The sequence below is a fragment of the Pan troglodytes genome, chromosome 20 (assembly GCF_028858775.2).
Source record: "Pan troglodytes isolate AG18354 chromosome 20, NHGRI_mPanTro3-v2.0_pri, whole genome shotgun sequence".
In the NCBI taxonomy this organism is placed as follows: domain Eukaryota; kingdom Metazoa; phylum Chordata; class Mammalia; order Primates; family Hominidae; genus Pan; species Pan troglodytes.
The window spans coordinates 7,021,360-7,046,934 of record NC_072418.2 but is presented as its reverse complement, the minus strand read 5'-3'; the positions used below and the strand labels follow the sequence as shown (position 1 = coordinate 7,046,934).

Sequence of the window (25,575 nt, the reverse complement as noted above, 5' to 3'; positions counted from 1 at the left end):
GGTTTTGCATGGGACACACCCCACTTGTCACGTTGTCAGTTTTACTGTGATGCCTCGGGCTTCACCGTCTGCTCTGGAGCTCTCCCAAGGCAGGGATGGCATCTTCCTGGTATCTGCGGCCCCTACAAGCCCCAGCTCTCAGCACAGGGTGTGGCCCGTGTTTTTAAATGAGAAAGCCAGATGCCACATCACTGTTGGGAATGTGATCCAGGCCCAAAGTCAGAAGGTCCCCGCCTGAGGGTGTCATGCCTGTTCCAGCAGGACGATGTGCCTGCAGACAGACCGTGGGACACCTGGCTTCTCCTGCCTCCCCCACTCCAATTGTACACCTCTCTGTGGACGTCACCCCACAGCCCAGGCCCCCCGCACCGGCTCTCGGCACACACGGGTGATGCCTGCCTGGTGTTCACCTCACTTCGGTTTTTGCAGGCAGCAAGAATCCCAAGATTGCCTTGAAACTGGCCGAGTTCCAGACTGACAGCCAGGGCAAGGTAAGGGGGCCTGCTGCATACCAGATAATCTTCTAGATGACGTGGGGAAGGGCCGGGTAGGCAGCTGGGTGGATGGGCAGGTCACTCACCTCCCTCTCGGGGGCACTCCCCAGGCCCCAGCCCTGCCGCCCGGTCCGCCTAGCCACGGGCCTTCCCTGTGTGTCTCTGGACCTGCGCCTAGAATGCGGCGTGGCCAGCTGGCCTCCCTACCTCACAGAGTGGGTCCTGAGACTGGAGGCCACGCCGCGGTAAGGAACAAGCACCAGGCAGGGGCCCTGCGAGGACAGGCGCGGCAGGTGCTCCCAGGCCACCTCGGGAGTGGGTGACGTGTGGATCCAGAGCTGCCCTCTCTCCAAGTTTCCAGAACAGAGAACTCCGTGGGGCAGATGGCTGGGGGACCCCAACTTTGGACGGGCTGTTTCCTCCAGCGTTTCAGGCAGATCCTCAGGGGTCCGTTCACCGGACCCGTCAGCTACTGTGGGGAGGAGAGTGTTCTGGATCCCCATCCCCCCGACCTCCTCAGATCTAGTACACAGGGTCCTCATCACCTGGGGGTCATCTCAAAGGACCCCACAGCCTGGAGGTGCCATCAGGCAGCAAAAGGCATCATCACCCCGCAGCAAGGCAGTCACCAGCAGACCATACCTGTGACCACATCTCCCTCGGCCCCCTCCTCCGCAGCCACCCCCTGCAGCCCAGCATATCCCTCCCTTCTCTCACATCCCTGCCCTCCCAGGGGACCCCCAATAGCCCCACATTGATCAGTTCTCTCGGAAGTTGCAAATCCCATAAGACCCAGAAGGGTGTCAGGAAGTTAAGTAACATCATGTTGGAGAACTCGCAGACAGAGCCCTGGGCCAAAGAGGCTGGGGCAGAGGAGAGCAGATGATGATGGGGACACCAGGCGTCCAGAGAAACCCTCCCTTCCCCTGCACCAGAGGATGGAAGGGCTGGGACAAACCAAGGAGGCCCTTGTGTGCTCTTGCAAAAATGACATAATGTGATTAGGACCTCTCCAGACCTCTTTTGCATTCTTTTTTTTTTTTTTTGAGATGGAGTCTCGCTCTGTCGCCCAGGCTGGAGTGCAGTGGCGCGATCTCTGCTCACTGCAAGCTCCGCCTCCCGGGTTCATGCCATTCTCCTGCCTCAGCCTCCCGAGTAGCTGGGACTACAGGCACCCACCACCATGCCCGGCTAATTTTTTGTATTTTTTATTAGAGACGGGGTTTCACCGTGTTAGCCAGGATGGTCTCAATCTCCTGACCTCGTGATCCACCCACCTCGGCCTCCCAAAGTGTTGGGATTACAGGTGTGAGCCACCACACCCGGCCTTTTGCATTCTTGACAGGAGCATTCTGGCAGATTTTAGGTGATCAGTCTGAGTGGCTTTGCCAGTGATGCACATGAAACCTCCTTCCAGGCTGGGGTTTTGCTTTGCTTGTTTGTTCTTGTTTTTTGAGACAGGGTCTCACTGTCGTCTAGGCTGGAGTACACTGGTGCAATCATGACCCACTGCAGCCTCAACTTCCCAGGCTCAAGGCAATCCTCTTGCCTCAGCCTCTTGAGTAGCTGGGACTACAGGCATGCACCACCACACCTAACTAATTGTGGGTTTTGTAGAGATGGGGTCTCGCCATGTTCCCCAGGCTGGTCTCGAACTCCTGACCTCAAGTGATCCACCTGCCTCAGCCTCTCAAGGTGCTGGGATTACAGGTGTGAGCCACCGCACCTGGCCCCGCCAGGCTGTTTTAGTGGCTCCTTGCACTCTCAGACGTGCAGAGTCCTTAGGTGGGCTGGGGTGATGCCAATCAAACAAGTTGGCTTGGGGATGTGGGGCTGGTGACCCACTCAAGTGGTAGAGCTGGAGGCCCTGCTACCGTTTCTCCCTTTGATCCTCCAGAGATGCTGTGCCAGCCCCATTTAGGCACGAGGAAGGCTCAGGTCCCCTATCTCTCAATACCCTGGAGACGCCGTGCCAGCCCTGTTTAAGCGTGGGGAAGCCCTGGATCCGGGGACTGTGCTTGCCCAGAGCCACCTGGCTCTAAGGGACAGCCCAGACCAGAGCCTTTGGGTCCAGGCACCTGCTGGGGTGCTGCCGTTGGCTTGCCCAGCCCACCTGCCCCTGTTGGGTGTAGTCGTTTGTTTGGGCCATGACAAAGGACCACAGACTGGGAGGCTTACACGGCCGAAATTGATAATGTCCAACACCAAGCTGCTGGCAGGTGGCTCCTTCTCCATGGCTTCTTGGTGGCCGTTGCTTCCTGTATCTCTTCTCAAGACGGCTTCCCTCTATGTGTCTATGTCTATGTGTCCCCCTGTAAGGACAGAAGTCATGCTGGATCAGGGCCCACCCTCATCCACACAACCTTGTCTTAACTCAGTACATCTCCAGTGGCCCCATTTCCAAAGAAGGTTGCGTTCTGGGGTTCTGGGGGCTGAGACTCCAGCATATGAATTTGGGGGGGACACGATGGGACCCAGCGCAGTGGCCTTCTCCTCCGAGCAGCGCCGGGCAGGCCAGGGCATGACCCACACCTGTTTGTTTCCCTTCAGATCGTCTCGACCCAGGAGAAGGAGCTGGTGCAGCCCTTCAGCTCGCTGTTCCCGAAGGTGGAGTACATCGCCAGGGCCGGGTGGACCCGGGATGGCAAATAGTGAGTGTCTCTGGCTGGAACCCAAGGAATTCACCTGCAGGGCCCTGGGCCCTGGGCAGCCACCGAAGCTGCCTCCTGGCCTTCCGTGCCATTCCTTCCATCTGCTCACGTCTTCCCGCAGTGCAACCGCCAGGACAGGCCTCAGACCAGTGTCCAAAGGGCCCTCCTGACCTCAGCCAGTCTGAGGATGAAACACTGGACTTATGAGTCCCAGTGTTAGTGCCACTAGGACATGCTGATCCAGTTACCCAGAGTGTGGAGGAGACCTACAGAGGGGATTTCAGGGGTCCCCAGACCTCAGGCTCAGAAAAACTGAGTCACAAAGTAGAGGTGCTCCCCTGTACTCACTCACTCCCCAGCCTCCCACCCATGTCGAGGAGAGAACTCTACCACCTCCCTAAACGGGGGCCCCAAACCCCAGTGGGCAAATTCAGCCTCTGCCTGTTTTTTTTTTTTGAGACGGAGTCTCGCTCTGTCGCCCAAGCTGGAGTGCAGTGGCGCGATCTCAGCTCACTGCAACCTCTGCCACCCAACTTCAAGCAATTCTCCTGCCTCAGCCTCCCAAGTAGCTGGGATTACAGGCACCCGCCACCATGCCCAGCTAATTTTTGTATTTTTAGTAGAGACGGGGTTTCAGCATCTTGGCCAGGCTGGTCTTGAACTCCTGACCTTGTGATCCACCCATCTTGGCCTCCCAAAGGGCTGGGATTACAGGCATGAGCCACCATGCCCAGCTGTCCGCCTGTTTTTATACATCCCATGAGCTCAAAATGGCAGTTACACTTTTATTTATTTATTTATTTATTTATTTATTATTTTTTGAGTTGGAGTCTCACTCTCTTGCCCAGGCTGGAGTGCAGTGGCACGATCTCGGTTCACTGCAGCTGTTGCTTCCTGGGTTCAAGCGATTCTTCTGTCTCAGCCTCCCGAGTAGCTGTGACTACAGGTGCCCGCCACCACTCCCGGCTAATTTTTGTATTTTTAATAGAGACGGGGTTTCACCATGTTGACCAGGCTGGTCTCGAATTCCTGGCCTTAGGTGATTGGCCTGCCTCTGCCTCGGCCTTTATGCTTTTAAATGATTGGGGGGCAGAAGGGAGGGGATCCACAGAAGATTTTATCACACACGGAAGTCACATGAAATTCACATTCAGTGTCCATGCGTAAAGTCGTGTTGGCACACAGCCACACCTGCTCGTTTGCAGACTGTCAGTGGCAGAATTGAGTAACTGCGATAGAAACTATGACCCACCAAGCTGAAGGTATTTTGTATCTGGGCCTGTTGCACAGAAAAACTGCTTCCCTCGCCCTACACACTTGTTGGGACTCCTTTCCTTTTATATTTTTTGTAAAAATTGGGAGGCCGAGGTGGGTGGATCACGAGATCAGGAGATCAAGACCATCCTGGCTAACACGGTGAGACCCCGTCTCTACTAAAAATACAAAAATAATTAGCCGGGCTTGGTGGCAGGCGCCTGTAGTCCCAGCCACTCGGGAGGTTGAGGCAGGAGAATGGCGTAAACCCGGGAGGCAGAGTTTGCAGTGAGCCGAGATCGCGCCACTGCACTCCAGCCTGGGTGACAGAGCGAGACTCTGTCTCAAAAAAAAAAAACAAAAAACAAAAAACGGGGTCTTGCTCTATGGCCCAGGCTGAAGAGCAGTGGCACAATCATAGCTCACTGCACCCCTGAACTCCTGGGCTCAAGCATTCCACCCAGCTCAGCCTCCTAAGTAGCTAGGATCACAGGCAAGAGCTACCATGCCTGGCTAATATTTTTATTTTTTGTAGCAACAGTGTCTTGCTATGTTGTCCAGGCTGATCTCAAACTCCTGGCCTCAAGCAGTCCTCCCATCTTGGCCTCCCAAAGTGCAGGGATTACAGGTGTGAGCCACCATGCCCGGCCTGGGCCTTCCTTCTAACAGACTTCAGGTTCAGTGCTTTGGGAGGCCCATGGGCTTTAGTTAGGATTTCTTTTTTTTTTTTTTTTCCTTTGAGACAGAGTCTCACTCTATGGCCTAGGCAGGGGTGCAGTGGTGCGATCATAGCTCACTGCAGCCCCGAATTCCCAGGCTCAAGCAATCCTCCCACCTCAGCCTCCTGAGTAGAGGGGACTATAGGTACTCGCCACTACGCCTGGCCAATGTTTTGTATTTTTTATAGAGATGAGGGTCTTGCTTTTGCATTCCTATGCCTCTTAGCCTGTTCACTTTTCTAATTGCATTGGTTAATGCCTCCAATGGAATGTTAACAATGAATTCTATTATGTGCTGCTGCCATATGTACATTTGCTAGGACTGTGGGTGTGAGTCACCACTCCCAGCTAATATTTTAATTTTTTTTTTTGAGACGGAGTCTTGCCCTGTCACCAGGCTGGAGTGCAGTGGTACGATCTTGGCTCACTGCAACCTCTGACTCCCAGGTTCAAGCAATTCTCCTGCCTCAGCCTCCTGAGTAGCTGGGATTACAGGCACGTGCCACCATGCCCAGCCAATTTTTGTATTTTTAGTAGAGATGGGGTTTCACCATGTTGGCCAGGACGGTCTCAAACTCGTGACCTTGTGATCCGCCCCCCTCAGCTTCCCAAAGTGCTGGGATTACAAGCGTGAGCCACTGTGCCTGGACTTTTTTTTTTTTTTTTTTTTTTGTAGAGACAAGGTCTTGCCATGTTGCCCAGGCCCAGGCAGGTCTTGAACTTCTGGGCTCAAGTGATCCGCCCACCTCAGCCTCTTAAAGTGCTGGGATTGCAGGCCTGAGCCCAGGCACCCACTCTAGTTAGTATTTTATGTCCCTGTGATGCTTCCCTTTGGTTTGGTTTTCGTTGCTCTGTTTGTGGAGGTGCTGCTTTTCCACGTAGAATACTGACATCTCCTCTTAAAATAAATTCAAGTTTAAAAATTGTTCATTTAGGCCAGGTGCGGTGGCCCACGTCTGTAAACCCAGCACTTTGGGAGGCTGGGGCTGGCGGATCATCTGAGGTCAGGAGTTCGAGACTAGCCTGGCCAACATGACGAAACCCTGTCTCTACTAAAAATACAAAAATTAGCCAGGCATGGTAGCAGGCACCTATAATCCCAGCTACTCAGGAGGCTGAGGCAGGAGAATTGCTTGAACCTGGGATGTGGAGGTTGCAGTGAGCTGAGATTGCGCCACTATACTTCAGCCTGGACAAGAGTGAAACTCTGTCTCAAAAAATTAAATAAAGAAATAAATAAATAAAATAAAGCAAACTACGAAATAAAGGATAGCGACTGTGGGCCGAAGAGTCAGTGAAGAGGAGAAACTGTTAGAGCTTGCCGCTGTGAGACTTAGGCCATTGTTTCCGGAACACCTGGATCATGAAATCTTGTCACCCATCCTGTCCTCCCCTAAGCATGTGCCAGGAAGGAAGCCTGTGGGTGCTGCAGGGTTACTTGGCCAAGTGCAGGTGAAGCCAGCGCAGGAAGCCCAGCCCTGATTCCACACGGGTTTGGACGCTGCGTCCCCAGCTTCTCTGTGCAGGCCACTGAGGCTCCCAGCTTCCCTCTCATCTTCCCCCCCATCTTCCCCCTTAGCGCCTGGGCCATGTTCCTGGACCGGCCCCAGCAGTGGCTCCAGCTCGTCCTCCTCCCCCCGGCCCTGTTCATCCCAAGCACAGAGAATGAGGAGCAGCGGCTAGCCTCTGCCAGAGCTGTCCCCAGGAATGTCCAGCCGTATGTGGTGTACGAGGAGGTCACCAACGTCTGGATCAATGTAAGCGGGGCAAGCGCTGGCTGTATGCCCGCCTGGGCCCTGGAGTCACACTGTCCCCACCCCCACGTCCTAGAAGGCTGAGCGCCAATGGCAGGTGGTGTTTGCCCTTGTGTGGAGAAGTGAGCTCAGGCCTTGGCCATCCCTGGCTGGCAGGGAAGAGGGTCTGGGGGGGTTGGTGAGTCTGGCAGCCATTGGAGCCTCTCCCCTCATCTTTTTTTTTTTTTAATTAGAGACAGGGTTGCTCTGTTGCCCAGACTAGAGTGCAGTGGTGTGGTCATAGCTCACTGCAGCCTTGACCTCCTGGGCCTAAGTGATCCTCCCACCTCAGCCTCCAGAGTAGCTAGGACCACAAGCCTGCACCACCATGCCTGGCTAATATATTTATTTATTTTTAGAGGTGGGGTCTTACTATGTTGTCCAGGCTGGTCTCTGAAATTCCTGGGCTCAAGCAAGTCTCCTGCCCCAGCCTCCCAAACTACTGGGATTACTGGTGTGAGCCACCATGCCCGGCCACCCACACCTTCTGACGCATCTTCTATCTGCTTTCCGGACAGGTTCATGACATCTTCTATCCCTTCCCCCAATCAGAGGGAGAGGACGAGCTCTGCTTTCTCCGCGCCAATGAATGCAAGACCGGCTTCTGCCATTTGTACAAAGTCACCGCCGTTTTAAAATCCCAGGGCTACGATTGGAGTGAGCCCTTCAGCCCCGGGGAAGGTGAGCAGAGCCTGACGAATGCTGTCAACTCATCGCGTTAGTCACGTGTGGTTCAATATGCTGTTTGTTCATTGATCGGCCCCCCCACTCAGCCAGCACACCCTGCAGGAGAAGGAACAGGGATCGGCAGGAAGCCAGCCTTCCCCAGTGACTGGTCATGATCTGGCAGGGCTTAGAGCACCCAACTGTTGGCTTATTCAGGCAGCAGATTTACTGAGCAACTCCCCTGTGCCAGGCCCTTAGCACAACCAGGGGTTGGCCACCTACGGCCCACAGGTCAAATCCGGCCCACCACCTGTGTTCATAAATAAAGTTTTATTGGCACTGAGCCACAGCCACTTGTTTACAGAGACTGTCTGTGGTCGCTTTTGTGCTGCAGCAGCAGAACTGGGTAGTCCCAGCAGAAACTGTTGTGCAAGGCCAAGATTTACTGTCTAGCCCTTTGTAGAAACATTTGCCAGCTCCCGCTGTAGGTAGCTATGATGGAATTGTTCACTGTAAATAAAGAAAAAGGAAAATCCCTGCTCTTGGGGCCTTCTAGTGGAGGAGGCAGTATTCCAGAAACAGTTAGAGGTGCTGCCTCTGGTGTGATGTGCGTGGTGGAAGGAAGTGCAGTCGGGCGAGAGGCTTGAGGGTGAGGGGCCTTCTTTCTACAACGGGAGGGCATGAGGACGTCTCTGGAGAGCATGCTGTGGAGGTGAGGGGTCCACACCACGGCTCTGGGCAGAGCCACAGCCCGTACAAAGGCCCTGGGGCAGGCAGGACTGTTCCTGGCATGTTGGAGGAATAGGGAGGAGGCCCCTGTGGCTGGAGCACAGGGAGGAGGGGGAGAGAGGGAGGAGAGGGTGGGGAGAGAAAAAGCAGATGGTGCAGGGCCTGCTGGGGCTCCAGGAGGACTTGGGCTTTGACCCCGAGAGAAATAGGAAGTCGTCGCCCTCACCTCAGTTTCAGATGACTCCTCTGGTTGCAGCTTGCACACAGGCCCAGGGGCCGGGAGAGGCGACAGGCTTGCTGTCATGGCAGTGGCTGAGCTGTCCTGGTGGGTCTGATTCTGGATGTGCTTGGACAGCTGAGCCCACACCGTTTGCAGTGGAAAGGGTGGGGGATCAGAGAGGAGGGAGGCGGCATGGATGCCCGGAGGGGTCCGCAGGTCCAGTCTAAGACAGACTCAGAGAGGGACTGTTCTAGGAGAGAAAAAATCCAGAGTCGGGTTTGGATGTGTTCAAGTTGAGGTGCCCGGTAGTGGAGATGCTGTACGGGCCAGTTCCCGTGCCTGGAGCTCAGGGAACCGAGACTGCTGGTGGGATTGCAGGTGTCCTTGCACACTGACAGTGTCAGCCTCGGGATGGGACAGAGCTCCCAAGGGTCACTTCTGGATAGAGAGGTGGGGTGGTCCGGGAGCCCGGCCCAGGCTCTTCAAAGTTAGAGCAGGGACACCGTGGACGCCAGGGCCGGGTGGTTCCCTGGGGCGGGGCCATCCTGTGCACCAAGTGGCATCCCTGGCCTCCACCCACTCCGTGCCAGGAGCACCTCCAGTTGTGACAACCACAGATGTCCCTAGATGTGGTCCGGTGCCCTCTGGGGGCAGAGCCCACACAGCAGCCAAGGCGTCCCCCAACACAGGGGACAGAGACCCCAGGGAGCGAGGCGTCCGGGACTGCAGGAGCTGAAGGGCGAATGAGCCAGGGACGGGTGATGCTGTAGGCTGCCACGGAGCTGAGTATGATGCGGACCGGGGGGGTGACAGCTGCCTCAGGCCAGCATCGGGGTCTCCTGGGTGGGATGTGGCCAGTGCAGACTTACTGGCTAAGCGTCTCAAAGGGGGGAGCTGTCTTCGGCTCATTGGTGTTTCGCTTTCTGTCTGGCTGGCTCAGCCACCGCCATCTGGCATTGGGATTTCATGTAAATGCTCATTTTGCCCCCTGTGGGAAAATGGGCCGGCCCGAGCGCTCACGTTTCAAATGTGGTCTCAAGTGGAGCCAGCTACAGCTGCCACTCTCTAGGGGCACAGACCCTCCAGGCTGCTGCAGTGCCCCCAGGGACCCCCGGCCTGTGAGGTGGGCACACCAGATTTCCCAGCACCCTGCTCAGCCCCCAGCACACGCCATGCACCTCCTAGACAGCAGCTGCATGGCGAGGAGGTGACCCCAAGTGACATTGCGTCAGAAGGAACACGTCGGGACGCGGGCAGGAGCCTGGGTCTTGGGGCTGGGTGGGAACCGCTCTCCTCCCCAGGCCCCGATGCCACAAGTAACCACAACCAGACCTCTACGCCAGGGAAACCACATCTGCCCTCCCGTGCTCCTGACAGACACGTTTGTGGTAGCTTGTTTAGACCTAAAAGGTTAAGAAAGGACAGTGAGCCCTCAGTTACAAACCATCTCAGTGTGTTTCTGCTGTGTGCCATGATGCACCCCGCACTGTCATTCTTTACCTGGTGAAAATTCAAACATGAGGTCATCCCTCCTACCCCCCAAAAAAACAATCATAAAACCAGCAGAGCCTTGGTCTCTAGCCCTAGCGCTTTCACCAGCATCTTGTTCCAGCCGGGGATGTGGCTCACACCTGGAATCCCAGCACTTTGGGAGGCCGAGGTGGGAGGATCACTTGAGCCCAGGAGTTTAAGACCAGCCTGGGCAACATAGTAAGACCCTGTCTCTACCCCCTCGCCCCCACAAAAAAAGTCGGCCAGGCGCAGTGGCTCGTGCCTGCAATCCCAGCAATTTGGGAGGCTGAGGCAGGTGGATCACCTGAGGTCAGGAGTTGGAGACCAGCCTGACCAACATGGTGAAACCCCGTCTCTACTAAAAATACAAAATCCAGCCGGGCATGGTGGCAGGCGCCTGTAATCCCAGCTACTCGGGAGGCTGAGGCAGGAGAATCACTTGAACCCAGGAGACGGAGGTTGCAGTGAGCCAAAATCACGCCATTGTACTCCAGCCTGGGCGACAAGAGCAAGACTCCGTCTTTAAAAAAAAAAAAAAAAAAAAAGTCTGGTTTTACAAAGTCCTAATGTGTCCTAAGAGGTCATGGGCCCAGTTGGCTCCTCCCCCACACTCCCCGCCCCCCTTCCCGTGCCACACACAGATGTCATCTGGCCTTTGGAGGGTTCTAAAATTGGGAAATTCCAATGAAAATCCAGATTCCTGGTTTCTCTTCCTGTTTTTTTTTTTTTTTTTGAGACGGGTTCTTGTTCTGTCGCCCAGGCTGGAGTGGCAGTGGTGTAATCATAGCTCACCGCAGCCTCAACCTCCTGGCTCAAGCAGTCCTCCCAGCTCAATCTCCCAAGTAGCTTGGACCACAGGCACACGCCACCACGCCTGGCTAATTTTTCTTTTTTTTTGGAGAGACAGGGTCTCCCTATGTTGCCCGGGCTGGTCTCAAACTCCTGGCCTCAAGCAATCCTCCTGCCTCGGCCTCCCAAAGTGCTGGGATTTCAGGAGTGAGCCACAGGTCTCCTGGTTTATCATGGGAAACACTGGGCCTGCCATCCACATGGCAGGAACAGGCCCCGCAGGCTTCCTTGCCCATGTGGCAGGTCTGACGCAGTGGCCTGTGCTGGCGTCTGAGCTCACAGCAAGCCGGGGTTTCAGTGGCTCCATGGTGAGTCTGCTCGGGTGGAATTTGGCCTGGGTGCCTTTGGGCGCCTGCATCACCTCCCAGGCCCCTTCACCTCCCTTCTTTCTTTCTTTCCAGATGAATTTAAGTGCCCCATTAAGGAAGAGATTGCTCTGACCAGCGGTGAATGGGAGGTTTTGGCGAGGCACGGCTCCAAGGTACCAGGGTCTCCTTGCAGCCTTCCCCTGCTCCATGCATGTGTGTTTTACACACATACACTCACACACACACGCACGCGCATACACACACATACACTCACACACATACTCATTCTCACACACACATACACTCACACGTGCGTGCACACACACGCACACACACCTGTGAGGACCCTGCTTTACAGCAGTTTGCAGGCCTCAGCACGGTGTCTACCATACACACAAGCCAATCATTTCATCACCTCCCCGTCTCATCTTGAACATTGTGCCATTCACGTGCTTTATCCTTTCACCCTGAAATTAAGGAAAACATTGGAAGCCTTTTAGAAATCAGGAAAGAGGAAGGGTGTCCTCTGCAGGCCGTCTGGGGCCATGCGTCCAGCTGCCTTGTTGTGGGGCATGATGCTCCCCCCACTGGAAGCTTGTGCCCCGCTGTCCCGGGAGACCACTTATCCTCAGTTTCTTCACGTCTTAGGGTCCCTGGTCACCCCACGCTCCAGCTGCCTCCACCGGCCTCTCAGGCCCTGGGCACAGGGGCAATGCCCTCTCCTCCCTCGGGGCTCTGAGGCCTCCCGGCTCCTTTCCAGGCATCAGCCAAAGCCTGCTCGCTCCTGGGCAGCAGCAGTTGTTTCGAGACCATTAGCATCCCAGCGCAGGTGAAGGAGGGGCCCCGCTGCTCCACGCAGTGCAGGCTGCCCTCCCACTCCTCCAGGAGACACCACTTCGGGGCCTACTGGGGCTTCCCACAGGAAGGTAGGGCCCTGCCACTTCTGAACCCAAGCACCTGGGTCGGAGGAACGGCTGACCAGGCTGGGGACTGCCGGGTTTCCCTGAGCCTCTGTTTCGGGCACGGTGCCCTCCCTGGCCTTCCCACCTGGCTCTGGTGGGCCCTCCCAATTCAAGCTGGGAAAGAGCTGTCTGGGGGTGGAGTGCAGGCCCCAGGTCCCGCCTGAGGACGCGCAGTTCCCAGCTCGACCAGGGGCTGCTCCCAGCCCACGGGGCCAGATAAGCGCATCTCTCAGGGATGGTTCATCTCCAGCCCTAAAGCCAGACTTGGGCGAGGACAGCATGCGTCCCCAGTCCGAGGAACATGGGGCCCACTCCTGTGGGGCGTGGAGAGGGGTGGGGGCCCAGGGGCATCTGGGACGCATCACAAGGATCCCCTGTCCCCCTGCAGATCTGGGTCAATGAGGAGACCAAGCTGGTGTACTTCCAGGGCACCAAGGACACGCCGCTGGAGCACCACCTCTACGTGGTCAGCTATGAGGCGGCCGGCGAGATCGTACGCCTCACCACGCCTGGCTTCTCCCATAGCTGCTCCATGAGCCAGGTGGGACCGCCCAGCCTCACGGCACCGCCCTGTGCCCGTCCAACAGCTCCCAGCCAGAGCAGTCCCTGATGGCCGGGCACAGCACTCAGGGTCATTCTCACGGTCTCGCATTCTCATAGCTGCCTTGGGGCCGGCGGTGCCCACCCCTGCCTCCTGGGTAGGGCAGGGAAGGGAGTGAATTGCCCACCACCAATCCCAGGGTAGTAAGTGGTGGAGCCCCCCAGTGCCCGTCCGCTGAGCCGGGGCTCCGCCGCTCTGTGTGCAGTGGGATGTGGCCCTTAGCCTCTCAGAACATTCTAGAATGTCAGGCGGTGGCCATGCAGAGGGCCACCCCTAGTCCAGGGCACGAGTCAGCTGTGGAGCCAGCAAGCTTGCAGGCCTGTGCAGTGGCAGAGCCCTTGGCAGATCCAGGGGTCGGTGACTGTCCATAGGCCCCTGGCTGGGGGACAGACTCGTCCTGGCCTCAGTTTCCTGCTCTGCAGAATGGGGCGATGGCAGTGGTGCCCCCCTTGCAGCAGCGGGTGGAGCTTTGAGGTTTCATGACAGGCAGGGGCAGAGGGATGGGGGCGGGCGGGAGGGAAGCTACCCTGGATCTGCGGTCGGCACCCAGTGGAAAGGGCGCAGCGGCATCCCGTGGAGCTCATCACCCCATTCCACCCCCAGAACTTCGACATGTTCGTCAGCCACTACAGCAGCGTGAGCACGCCGCCCTGCGTGCACGTCTACAAGCTGAGCGGCCCCGACGACGACCCCCTGCACAAGCAGCCCCGCTTCTGGGCTAGCATGATGGAGGCAGCCAGTGAGTAGCCCCTGCCCCGCCCCACAGAGGCCTCCGCCCGCCCGGCTGTAAAACGGGACGAGGGCCGAGGGCCCCATGCTGGGGAAAGAGGCAGAGGCCTGGAGCCGGCCTGCCTGGCCTCCCACAGCACCCAGGCCCCTCCAGGCATCTGGGAACTCGTCATAGGACATAAGCCACAGCCCCTGCCGTCCAAGACGGTCCTGGGTTCGAGCTGCAGTAAAGGGCCGGACTGCACAGAACCCGGCAGGGATGCAGCTCTGTGCCAACCCCCTGCCAAAATGGTAACCAGCGAGACACAGACCCTGTCACTGGGAGCTCCCAGGGTAGTGGGCAGGTGACAAGTAAACATTTTCATCAGCGGGCACAGTGGCTTCTGCCTGTAATCCCAATGCTTTGGGAGGCCAAGGCAGGAGGATTGCTTGCGCGTAGGAGTTTGAGACCAGCCTGAGCAACATAGTAAGAACTCCCTCTACAAAAATGTTAAAAATTAGCCGGGTGTAGTAGTGTGCACCTGTAGTCCTAGCTACTCCAGAGACTGAGATGGGGGGGATCATTTGTGCCCAGAAGTTGGAGGCTGCAGTGAAGTGTGACTGTACCACTGCACTTCAGCCTGGGCAACAGAGCAAGACCCTGACTCTAAAAAAAATTAAAAATTAAAAACATTTTGGGCCAGGCGCGGTGGCTCACGCCTGTAATCCCAGCACTTTGGGAGGCTGAGGCGGGTGGATCACAAGGTCAGGAGATCGAGACCATCCTGGCTAACACGGTGAAACACCATCTCTACTAAAAATACAAAAAATTAGCCGAGCGTGGTGGCGGGCGCCTGTAGTCCCACTACTCGGGAGGCTGAGGCAAGAGAATGGCCTGAACCCAGGAGGCAGAGGTTGCAGTGAGCTGAGATCGCACCACTGTACTTCAGCCTGGGCGACAGAGCGAGACTCCATCTCAAAAAAAAAAACCTTTTGAACAGTGGTGGTCCATGCAGGGGTGGCCGGGATGTCAGAGTCCACCCACACTGGTTTGAAACCCGCCGTGGTTATCAGGCTTTCCACTTCACCTTCTCCAGGACCCTGGAGTCCTGGCCACAGCGGCATGCAGAGGGCCCTTTATGGTGTCCTGTGCCCAGAGGCTGCTGCCCACAGCAGCACCTGCTCAGAGCCGACACTCCGAGGCCTTTATCAGGAAAAGGAGCAAAGGGTCAGTCACAGGGGGGCCTCAGGAAATGAGGCAACCTGACACCTTGCCCAGAACCTGGAAGTTGGCCAGGACCCTGCATTGGTGACTCCAGGTTCCAGTGCTGGCTCCGTCACACACATCAGCGTATCACCATGAAGTGTTTCTTTATCAACGAAACTGTATATACAGAGTGTGGGATGAAAACCAGCGGGTCAGCACACTGCTGGGCTCCCAGGCATCACTCAGTACAAGGACAACCCACCCTGGCCCTGTCTCTGCCGTGTTGGTGGGTTTCCAGAACATTCTAAACACAACGAATTTCCAGCATATGCGGGGTATTCCGTGGGCTGGAAAGCATTTTGTGATGCCCTCACCCCTGAGCAGAAACAGATCCCAGGCCTCCCTCTAGAGCCCAGTCCTCACTCTCCTGTCCGCACCGACACCGCCAGGAGCTGCAGCCCTGGCTTCAGATGAGGAGATGGGTCAGGGAGGGGAAGGGGCTCAGCAGGGCACCCAGCCTAGCAGTGGGGGCAGAGACCAGAACCTCAGTGCCCTGGGGAACGAGGCACTGTTTCCCGAAACTCCCAATCTGTGCCACATTTGAAGACTGCCTGCATTAGGAGCAGGCCAACTGCTGCCAAATCCAGCCACGTGCAGTCCCTCTGTGGTCTGTGGCCACATTAGCGCTACCGCAGCAGATGACACAGAGACACAGCACGGAGCGTGTCCCGCCACGCCCAATTCCCAGAGCCCAATAAATTTGCTATCTGGCCCTCCACAGTAAACTTCTGCTACCCCTAGACCTGTAGTACCCTTTACTCACCTTCCTATAAATTGCCCCACCAAAATTTACCTACATACATTTATTTAAAGAAAAAACTTTGGGCCAGGTGCAGTGCCTCACGCCTGTAATCCCAGCACATTGGGAGGCCAAGGTGTGCGGATCACCCAAGGTCAGGAGTTCGATGGCTGGGTGTGGTGGCTCACGTCTGTAATCCCAGCACTTTGGGAGACATAGGTGGGTGGATCACCTAAGGACAGGAGTTCGAGACCAGCCTGGCCAATATGGTGAAACCCCATCTCTACTAAAAGTACAAAAATTAGCCAAATGTGGTGGCGCGCACCTGTAATCCCAGCTACTTGGGAAGATGAGGCAGGAGAATTGCTCAAACCCAGGAGGTGCAAGTTGCCGTGAACCAAGATCATGCCACTGCATTGCAGCCTGGGTGACAGAGTGAGACTCCGTCTCAAAAAAAAAAAAAAAAAAATACAGTTCGAGACAAGTTTGGCCAACATGGTGAAACCCCGTCTCTACTAAAAATACAAAAACATTAGCCGGGCGTGGTGCCGTGCACCTATAATCCTAGCTACTCAGGAGGCTGAGGCAGGATAATCGCTTGAACCCAGGAAGGCGGAGGTTGCAGTGAGCCAAGATCACAAGACTTTGTCTTGAAAAAAAAAAGAAGAAAAAGAAAAAAAACAGAAAAACAGAAAAACTCCCACCATCCTAATTGGACAACTGTTGCTTTGCAAAAATAGCAGTGACCCTACACAGGAGGCCGAGGTGGGAGGATCGCTTGAGGCCAGGAAGTCGAGACCAGCCTGGGCAACAGGGAGACAAGACCCCATCTCTACAAAAACTGTACAAATCTTATTTTAATTAAAAAAAAAAATGTTTTTTTCAATTATCAACTCTCGGGAAGCCCAGGAAAAGAGGGGGTGCTTTGGTCCACCCTCCGAGGCTTGGGGTGGGCAGGAGAACAAGAGTGTCAGCTGGATGTGGCTTCCCCGGGCAGCCAGATAGCCGCCCTGTCTCCCGCAGGCTGCCCCCCGGATTACGTGCCTCCAGAGATCTTCCATTTCCACACGCGCTCGGATGTGCGGCTCTACGGCATGATCTACAAGCCCCACGCCTTGCAGCCAGGGAAGAAGCACCCCACCGTCCTCTTTGTGTATGGAGGCCCCCAGGTGAGTGCACACCTGCTCCCCAGGCCCCCACCCCACCATCCACCCGAGGACTCCCCATCCCCACTCAAGTGCCAGCTGTAGAACGGTCAACCAGAGGAGGCTCCCCGGCTACCTGCCTGGTGCCCCAGCCCACCCCGCCTGCCCTGACTACACAGGGTCCTCGGGGCCCCTCACCCTCCTTTCTCTGTGCCCGTTTGCACGCTCCCCGCCCTTCCTGGATGGCCTCCCCTTCCCCCTCCGCCTGCTGACTCTCCCTTGTTCCTCTAGGAAGTCCCCTAGTTTGCAGGTTGGTATGGAGGTGGCCATGGGCCCTGGGCCCAATTCCTGGAGCAGGGGTCAAAAGCAGGCAGCAGATTGGCAGGTGGACCATCTTAGGCGCACATCTTACCCAGAGCAGCTCTGTCCCCACAGAGGATACAGGGCGATGTCTGGGTACTTTGTGGTTCATCACCACTGCGAGTTCTCCTGGCCTGGAGTGGCTTCTCAGCACCCCGCAGTGCCCAGATGGCCCCACCCGAGAATGAGCCACCCCAATGTCCATCATGCCAGAGCGGTTGTTCCAGCAGGACTGGGGCAGTGGCCCAGCTGAGAAAGAGCCTGACAGTGGCCCTTCCCCCTCCCTAGCAGGGTCCCGAGTGTGGGCCCCTCCCGCCTTGCCACTCCCAGGTGTCCATCCAGAGCCTCCGGGGCACAGGTGCTTTCATTAGGCTCTGAGGCCCCAGCCCGGCCCGGTCCCCAGCCCACCGGCATCTCCCCTGCCAGGCCCGTCCTGCCCGGCATCTCGTGCTGGACTGCTGGCCCTCACCTCCCCACAGGTGCAGCTGGTGAATAACTCCTTCAAAGGCATCAAGTACTTGCGGCTCAACACACTGGCCTCCCTGGGCTACGCCGTGGTTGTGATTGACGGCAGGGGCTCCTGTCAGCGAGGGCTTCGGTTCGAAGGGGCCCTGAAAAACCAAATGGTAACAACTCCTCCCTGTTGCTCTGGGTCCTTCGGGTCTCGGGAAGGGAGCCCTGGGCCGTGTGGGTGCAGGGTATGGGAGCGGCTCTGGAATACCACCCGCAGAAGGGCACTTCTGGCTGGGGTGACGCAGGCTCAACGAGGCGCCCTTTTAGAACAAAAGGGGACGTATGCTTTGCTGCTCAGCTCTGGGCTGCGCCCTGCAGGGACAGACAAGTTGTGCCGACACTGGTGATGACGACGGTGGTGATGGCGATCATCTCGGTCCCTTTGCACTGCTGGAACAAAACCCCACAGCCTGGGGATTTATAAAGAACGAAAATCTCTCACAGTTCTGGAGGCTGGGAGGTCCAAGGCCAAGGCAGGGCTGTGTCGGGGAGGGCTGCTCTCTGTTCCCACGAGGTTGCCTGGTCGGCAACCCTCCAGAGAGGCCCTGTGCTGCTTCCTACACGGCAGAGGGGTTGCAAGGGGCGGAAAAGCCGTGACCTCCCTCCATCAGGCCCTTTTATAAGGGCCCCTCATCCCATTCACATGAGTGGGCCCCATGGATCAGTCGCTTGAAGGCCGCAGTAGTGATCTCAGCACGGACTTCAGAGGGGACACCAGCATTGAAATCGTGGCCGTGGCGGTGGTGGGGATGTGGCTGGTAGTGACAACGGCGATGGCACCAGCCATTCTTTGTGACCTTGCACATGCCTGGGCACCCGTCTTTTTCTTCCTCGTGCCCTCTAGAAAATGGGTCCTCTTCCTGTTAATGTCCCTTTATTAGGGATGGGCAAACTGACGCCCTCAGAGGGGACGTGGCTCCCAGAGCCACTCGCCTGGGAGGTGGCAGAGCAAGATGGCTGCTGGATCTGTCCAGCCATCCCCAGATAGCAGGCAGGGTTAGCAGGGCCTGGAGGGACAGGGGGCTTCCAGCGAGCCACTTTTCATCCAAGAGGGAGAGACGCCCTGAAAGGAGCAGAGGTGTCACTGCAGGGGAGGGACATACCGGGAGGAGGCCACTGAGAGGTGCCCGGCTTCATCCCTCAGGGCCAGGTGGAGATCGAGGACCAGGTGGAGGGCCTGCAGTTCGTGGCCGAGAAGTATGGCTTCATCGACCTGAGCCGAGTTGCCATCCATGGCTGGTCCTACGGGGGCTTCCTCTCGCTCATGGGGCTAATCCACAAGCCCCAGGTGTTCAAGGTGGGTCCCACCCCTGGCCGGCCTCAGCCACGCCCCTCCCTGCCCCCTTCCCCATCTACGCCGCGTTTGCCCACCGCCCGCGCCACCCGGAGCCCACCTACCGGGGAGGCGCCTCGGCAGGGGCCTTGCCACGTGGCTGTTTCTCCCTGCAGCAGCCCCACGGGGCCGAGCCCCCCTCCTCATTGCCCGCCACCGCCGACCGCAGGATGGCATCCGGCTGCACAAAACCCCGCCAGCAGCTCTCTGTGGGAGGCTGAGCCCGGGACCCCGGCCTCGGATGGGCAGAGGTGGGGCATGGTGTGCAGAGCGGCGGGGGGGCCCCAGGCCGGCGGCAGTCAGGGCACTGCGGGGCGGCGGCGATGAGGAGGAGGAGGAGGCAGACGGGCAGTGGGACCCGGCCCTCTGCGGCGGCGGGGAGGGGCCGCACCTGCCTGCCTGTGGCGCCCTGCCCACCCCCATGCCACGCACCGTCCACGGGGGCCACGCGGTCTGAGGGCCCCTTCCTTGCCGGCCCCATGTGCATGAGCGCTCCTCACGGGCTCCAGGGCGGCCCCGGGACAGCGGCTGATGCTGGCTGTAGGACCCGACGCCTGTTTCTCTCTCTCTCTCTGCCCCCATCTGTCTGCTGTGTCCCTCAGGTGGCCATCGCGGGTGCCCCGGTCACCGTCTGGATGGCCTACGACACAGGGTACACTGAGCGCTACATGGACGTCCCTGAGAACAACCAGCATGGCTATGAGGCGGGTTCCGTGGCCCTGCACGTGGAGAAGCTGCCCAATGAGTAAGGCCGCTGCCCTGCCCTGCGCTCCTCCCCGGGGCTTCTCCTGCACCCCGGCACCAGCTGTCTCTATCAGGGTGCCCTCCTGCCCCAGCTGGCCCTGCCCAGGGAGCCTCAGGCCATGTGGAGCCTCCCCGCTGTGCTCCTGTGGTGGCGTCTGCCTGCATGTGCCTCACAGTCCCTCCAGCCCACCCTCCCTCCTCACTGCACCTTGCAGGAAGGGGCACCCAGGGATGCTTGTCTGGGGAAGGAGGCTCCCAGCCCTGCCCTGGGAAAGATGAGGGAATTCGAGTCACTGCTTTTCACAGGCAAGCCTCCCCCACTCCCCTGCATCCTGCTGGAGGCCCCATCACAGCCTCTGTCTTGTGCTTCCGGACATAGATGTCCACAGGGCCAGGGACCAGCTCAGATGTCCCATTTTATGCTTTTGACATGGGTCTTATTCTCTGATGGAGAGAAAACAGTGTTCCCATTTTCTGGCACGTCTCCAGAAAATGTTCCCCGGAATCCCATGCAGTCACCTAGGGGGTTAAAAATCTGCCTGGGCATGGGCCGGGCGCGGTGGCTCACTCCTGTAATCCCAGCACTCTGGGAGGCTGAGGCGGGCGGATCATGAGGTCAGGAGATTGAGACCATCCTGGCTAACAAGATGAAACCCCGTCTCTACTAAAAATACAAAAAATTAGCCGGGTGTGGTGGCGGGTGCCTGTAGTCCCAGCTATATGGGAGGCTGAGGCAGGAGAATGGCGTGAACCCGGGAGGCGGAGCTTGCAGTGAGCCGAGATCGTGCGCCACTGCACTACAGTCTGGGCGACAGAGCCAGACTCCAACTCAAAAAAAAAAAAAAAAAAAAAAGTCTGCCTGGGCACTTTGGGAGGTCAAGGCAGGAGGATTGCTTAAGGTAGGAGTTCGAGACCAGCCTGGCCAACATGGTGAAACCCCGTCTCTACAAAAAAATACAAAAAATAAGCTGGGCATGGTGGTGCATGCCTGTAATGCCAGCTACTTGGAAGGCTGAGGCAGGAGAATCGCTTGAACCCAGGAGGTGGAGTTGGTAGTGAGCGAACATCATGCCACTGCACTCTAGCCTGGGCAACAGAGAGAAACTGTCTCAAAACAATAATAATAATAATAATAATAGGCCAGGAACAGTGGCTCGCATCTGTAATCCCAGCACTTTGGGAGGCTGAGGTGGGTGGATCACTTGAGGTCAGGAGTTCAAGACCAGCCTAGCCAACACGGTGAAACCCCATGTCTACTAAAAATATAAAAATTAGCCAGGTGTGGTGACACACACCTGTAATCCCGGCTACTCAAGGAGGCCAAGGCAGGAGAATTGCTTGAACCTGGAAGGGTGAGGTCGCAGTGAGCTGAGATCGCACCACTGCACTCCAGCCTGGGCAACAGAGCGAGACTCTATCTCAAAAAATAATAATTTATTGTGGTGAAATTCACAGAACCTAACAGTCACCTTAAAGCAGCCCTCGGTGCATTTGCAGTGGTTCCAGAACCTTTCCAGCACTCCAGCGTCAAACCCTGTTCCCATTCCTTAGCAGTCACTCCCTGTCCCGGGGCAGCCACCGATCTGTGCTCTGTCTCAATGGGTTTATAAGTTCCGTTAATTTGGATGAATGTAAACTGGAATTTCAACGGCGACGTGTGGCCACTGGCTCCCGTATCGGACAGGAAGGGCTAGGGCAGCCGATTCTGGTGAGGCTGCGTGTTGGCCTCACCAGTAGCCCATGCCACACTCCAGACCACAGACAGCAGCAGACCTAAGTGGGTTTTTGTTTTGTTTTGTTGAGAGAGTCTCACTCTGTGGTCCCGGCTGGAGTGCAGTGGCTTAATCTCAGCTCACTGCAACCTCCACCTCCCAGGTTAAAGCAATTCTCATGCCTCAGCCTCCTCAGTAGCTGGAATTACAGGCATGCACCACCACACCCAGCTAATTTTTGTATCTTTAGTAGAGATGGGGTTTCACCATGTTGCCCAGGCTGGTCTTGAACTCCTGGCCTCAAGTGATCCACCTGCCTTGGCCTCCCAAAGTGCTGGGATTACAGGTGTAAGCCACCATGCTCAGCATTTTTTTTTTTTTTTTTTTTTTGATCATAGCTCACTGCACCCTCCCAGGGTTTAGGTGATCCTCCTGCCTCAGGCTCAGCAGGGACCACAGGTGTGCACCACCACGCCTGGCTAACTTTTAAATATTTTTGTAGAGACGAGGTTTTGCCATGTTGCCCAGGCTGGTCTCAAACAACTGGACTCAATCCACCCAGCTTGGCCTCCCAAAGTACTGGGATTACAGGCATGAGGCACTGCACCCGGCCTGGGTTTTTGTTTTTGTTTTTGTTTTTCTAATTTAGAGATGGGGTCTTGCTCTGTCACCCAGGCTGGAGTGCAGTGGTATGATCATAGCTCACTGTAGCCTCCACCTCCTGGGCTCAAGTGATCCTCCCGCCTCAGCCTGCACAGTAGCTGGACTTACAGGCGCACCACTACACTCAGCTGATCTTTTTTTTTTTTTTTTTTTTTTTTTTTTTTGAGATGCTGTCTCCATCTGTCGCCCAGGCTGGAGTGCAGTGGCGCGATCTCAGCGCACTGCAACCTCTGCCTCTGAGGCTCAAGCAGTTCTCCTGCCTCAGCCTCCCAAGTAGCTGCGATTTCAGGCACCTGCCACCATGCCTGGCTAATTTTTTTAAAATATATTTTTAGTAGAGACGGGGTTTCACCATGTTGGCCAGGCTGGTCTCAAACTCCTGACCTTGTGATCTGCTCCCCTCCTACCCCACGGACAATCCCTGGCCTCAGACCCTTCCCCATCTGTTTTCCAGGCCCAACCGCTTGCTTATCCTCCACGGCTTCCTGGACGAAAACGTGCACTTTTTCCACACAAACTTCCTCGTCTCCCAACTGATCCGAGCAGGGAAACCTTACCAGCTCCAGGTGGGTGGCTGTTGGAGGCTTCGGCCCCTCCGCGAGCCGACAGATCCCTGGGAGTGGGGGGTGGGACGAGGCGGGGTGGCTTCCCACTGTGATCAGGGGCTCCCTGGGGGATCTGGGGCTCCCAGCCCCCCACCCCACAGCCCTGTGTCCCCGCCCTCCCAGCTCCCAGGGCCATTGATGTATCAGTCCTGTCTTGACAGCTCAGGGTTCCGCCTGCCTTCGGTGCTGGAAGCACGGGATCGGGGGCTGCCACACCCACCCCTGCTCCGGGCCTAATGGAGGGAGGAACCCTTACCGAAATTGCCCCGCAGACGGGCTTTATTTGAAACTGAGAAATTGCGTAGAAGAAACCGCTGAGTGCTGAAGGCCCTAGCAGGCTCCTTCCTAAGGCGCTGGGGCCAAGCATTCCCTGAGGAGGCAGCAGTGAAGGGTGCTAGAGTGAGTGGAGCCAGCCAGGCTTGGGGGACCGAGCGGGAGGAGAGTGGGGGAGTGGGTGGAGCCTTGGCAGCAACGTGGGGCTCAGTCTAGGTGGGCGGGGCTTCTGCGCTAAGGGGTGGGCATGGTTATGGGCGGGGCCTCAATGGCGAGGAGGGTGGGACTTCTGCAGAGGGACGGGGCTTCAGTGTTACGGTGGGTGGGGCTTCCGCAGTAAATGGTTGGCCTCGGTGTGGGGAAGGGCCTCGGTAGTGGAGAGGGTGGGGCTCGGTGTGGGAGCAGGGCCTCAGCGGTGAGGAGGGTGGGGCTTCTGCTCTAGAGAAGGGGGGGGCCCTCAGTAAGCAGGGTGGAGCTTCTGCTATAGAGGGGTGGGGCCTCAGCGGGGGCGGGGCTTCGGCTGGATTTCCAACTGAGGGTGGTGGGAGGTGACTCGGGCTTGTGAGCAGAGCATAGAGTTGGGCGGCTTGCCATTTGACCCACATTTCTCTGGCTGCTTTGTGGATGGCCTGTGGGGGACAGTGGGACGTGGTCCATAGTTGTACCGGCGGGAGATTCAGGAGGTATCTTGGAGGCAAGAGGGCCAGGTTTTATTACCTGTGGACTGCAGACAATTTCTGCTTCCTGGGCGCCTCGGCATGCTCTGTCCTGTGGGGAGCGTCCTGTTGCCTTTCAACAGAGCAGGGAAATGGGGCCGCAGAGCAGGAGGGAGGCAGAGCCACCTTGTGGGGTGATGAGCTGATCTCTTGGCGGTGCCCCCCACCGACACCCCACATCCCAAGCAGCCCAGGGAGTGATGTCAGGCGGGGCTGGAATGGAACTTCAGATGTCTCTTCCCAGCCTGAGACCCGAGCCCACTGCCTTCCCAGGGGCCAGGTAGCTGGGACAGCATTCACCCTTGCACCTCGTTTCTCCGTCTTTGAAACGGTCATGATAACTCGGCCTCCTTGAAGGCTGCTGGGGCCAAACAAGGTCTTCAGAAAAGCATTCAGGCCGGGCGTGGTGGCTCACGCCTGTAATCCCAGCACTTTGGGAGGCTGAGGCGGGTGGATCACTTGAGGCCAGGAGTTTGAGACCAGCCTGGCTAACATGGCAAAGCCCCGTCTCTACTAAAAATACAAAAATTAGCCGAATGTGGTGGCACACGCCTGTAGTCCCAGCTACTCGGGAGGCTGAGGCAGGAGAATCGCTTGAACCTGGGAGGCGGAGGTTACAGTGAACCGAGATTGCGCCACTGCACTCCAGCCTGGGCGGCAGAGGGAGACTCCATCTCAAAAGAAAAAAAAGAAAAGAAAACAAAGAAAAAAGAAAAGCATTCAGCACACAGGGTGGGCCCAGGGTCCTGTCTCACTGCCTCCGCACAGGAAGTAGAACGTGAGATGAGATAGACTGTGGGGTGGGAACATGGCATTGTGTGGGACAGATAGAGTGCACCTCTCCTTCTGTTTCAAAGACCCCAAAACATCTGGGCCAGGCAGCTGGCGGCCCCAGGCCCTCTTTATACACAAATCACATTTGTCACATGCCGGGCCTTGGGCTTGGTCTGGAAGCTCATTGGGGAGCCAGACAGACCCTCTATCTGCCCTCTTAGCCAAGAGGAAAAAGTAACCAGGCAGCTGGGACCCAGAGTGGCATAAAGGCATGGGCACAACATGTGCATACGGCTGGTGTCAAGGGCAGCAGAGTCTGCCCCAGGGAGTGCCACTGCCCGGGCTGGGGAAGGAGTGGGCCCTTGAAGTGCCTGGGGCAGCAGGACCTGGAAGCTGGTCTTGATGTCAGACTGGCAAGTCCTTGCAGAGGTCTAGGCTGGGGACGGTGTCATCAAACTCATGATTCATCCAGGGATGGATTAAAGAAGGCAAGAGTAGAGGAGGGGAAACCAGTGGGTGGCTTGGTGCATTCCCAGGGTGATGGGCAACAGTGGGGACCAGGAGCCTGGAGAGGAGGGGATGATTCAGAAACCCATCTCACTGGCAGGAGGTGGCGTAGATGGGCCACCTGCCCCTGCTGCCGGCCAGCCCTGGGGTTCTTTGTGGAGAACGTGGGGTTATTTTCATGCCTTGGTCCTACCAACCCCTAGGGGGCAGTGGGGAGCTATAGGGGTTGTCCGTCAGTGCCTCGAGAGCCCTCCTTCGTGGCCAGAGGAAGGACCTGCATCCCCATGTGGATCCACCCCCAGGCCTGGCGTTGGCTGGGCCAGGTCTCAGGAGCCTGGGGAGTTCCATGTTACTGCCTGCCTCTTGGCTTGATCCTCCTTGGGCGCTAAGAGGACCCAGAAAATGCTTCACAAATCCTCAAAGGCAGCTGTCCTAAGGCCCAGAGCTAGTCACATGCCTTTTGGTAAAGTGGAAATGGCTCGAGACCAGGGCACCAGGTGTACCTGAGGCTTGAAGCCTCAGCCACCTCCACAGAGATGAGTTGGTCTCCCGTCAGCCGGTTTGGGGGAAAGAGGCAAACGGTTTCTTCCTAAATCTTTCCTCTGTGCAAGCGCGTGCACATCGCAAGGCGTTTTGTAAACTTTGTCTTACCAAACCCTCCCAAAGACTGTGAGGTACGGATTCACCCCATTTTTTAGAGAGGCCCAGAGTTACACTGCAAGTCAACAGCCGAGGTGGGATTCAAACCCAGATCACTG

General features: G+C 57.1%; 1 protein-coding gene and 1 pseudogene across 9 annotated transcripts in view; one reads left to right on the top strand and one right to left on the bottom strand.

Annotated features, from left to right (window-relative positions):
- Positions 1-25,575, top strand: part of DPP9 (dipeptidyl peptidase 9) — a 50,382-nt gene that overhangs the window by 23,248 nt on the left and 1,559 nt on the right. For 3 of the 9 annotated variants that reach the window (XR_010153671.1, XR_010153672.1, XR_010153673.1), the window contains 13 exons: positions 430-491; positions 3,045-3,145; positions 6,698-6,875; positions 7,430-7,592; positions 11,289-11,368; positions 12,546-12,698; positions 13,362-13,497; positions 16,496-16,641; positions 17,457-17,603; positions 18,635-18,787; positions 18,940-19,074; positions 19,426-19,568; positions 22,397-22,508. Coding sequence is in view for 5 of the 9 variants with exons in the window: in XM_009434411.5 (XP_009432686.4) it covers positions 430-491; positions 3,045-3,145; positions 6,698-6,875; positions 7,430-7,592; positions 11,289-11,368; positions 12,546-12,698; positions 13,362-13,497; positions 16,496-16,641; positions 17,457-17,603; positions 18,635-18,787; positions 19,426-19,568; positions 22,397-22,508 (1,574 nt within the window). In the remaining 4 variants the exon portion in view is untranslated. Of the gene's footprint in view, positions 1-429; positions 492-3,044; positions 3,146-6,697; positions 6,876-7,429; positions 7,593-11,288; positions 11,369-12,545; positions 12,699-13,361; positions 13,498-16,495; positions 16,642-17,456; positions 17,604-18,634; positions 18,788-18,939; positions 19,075-19,425; positions 19,569-22,373; positions 22,509-25,575 lie in introns of those variants that run through there. The other 6 variants (XM_009434411.5, XM_016934738.4, XM_016934739.4 and 3 more) reach the window with 4 other exon arrangements.
- LOC104003242 (uncharacterized) lies at positions 16,706-17,496 on the bottom strand (annotated as a pseudogene).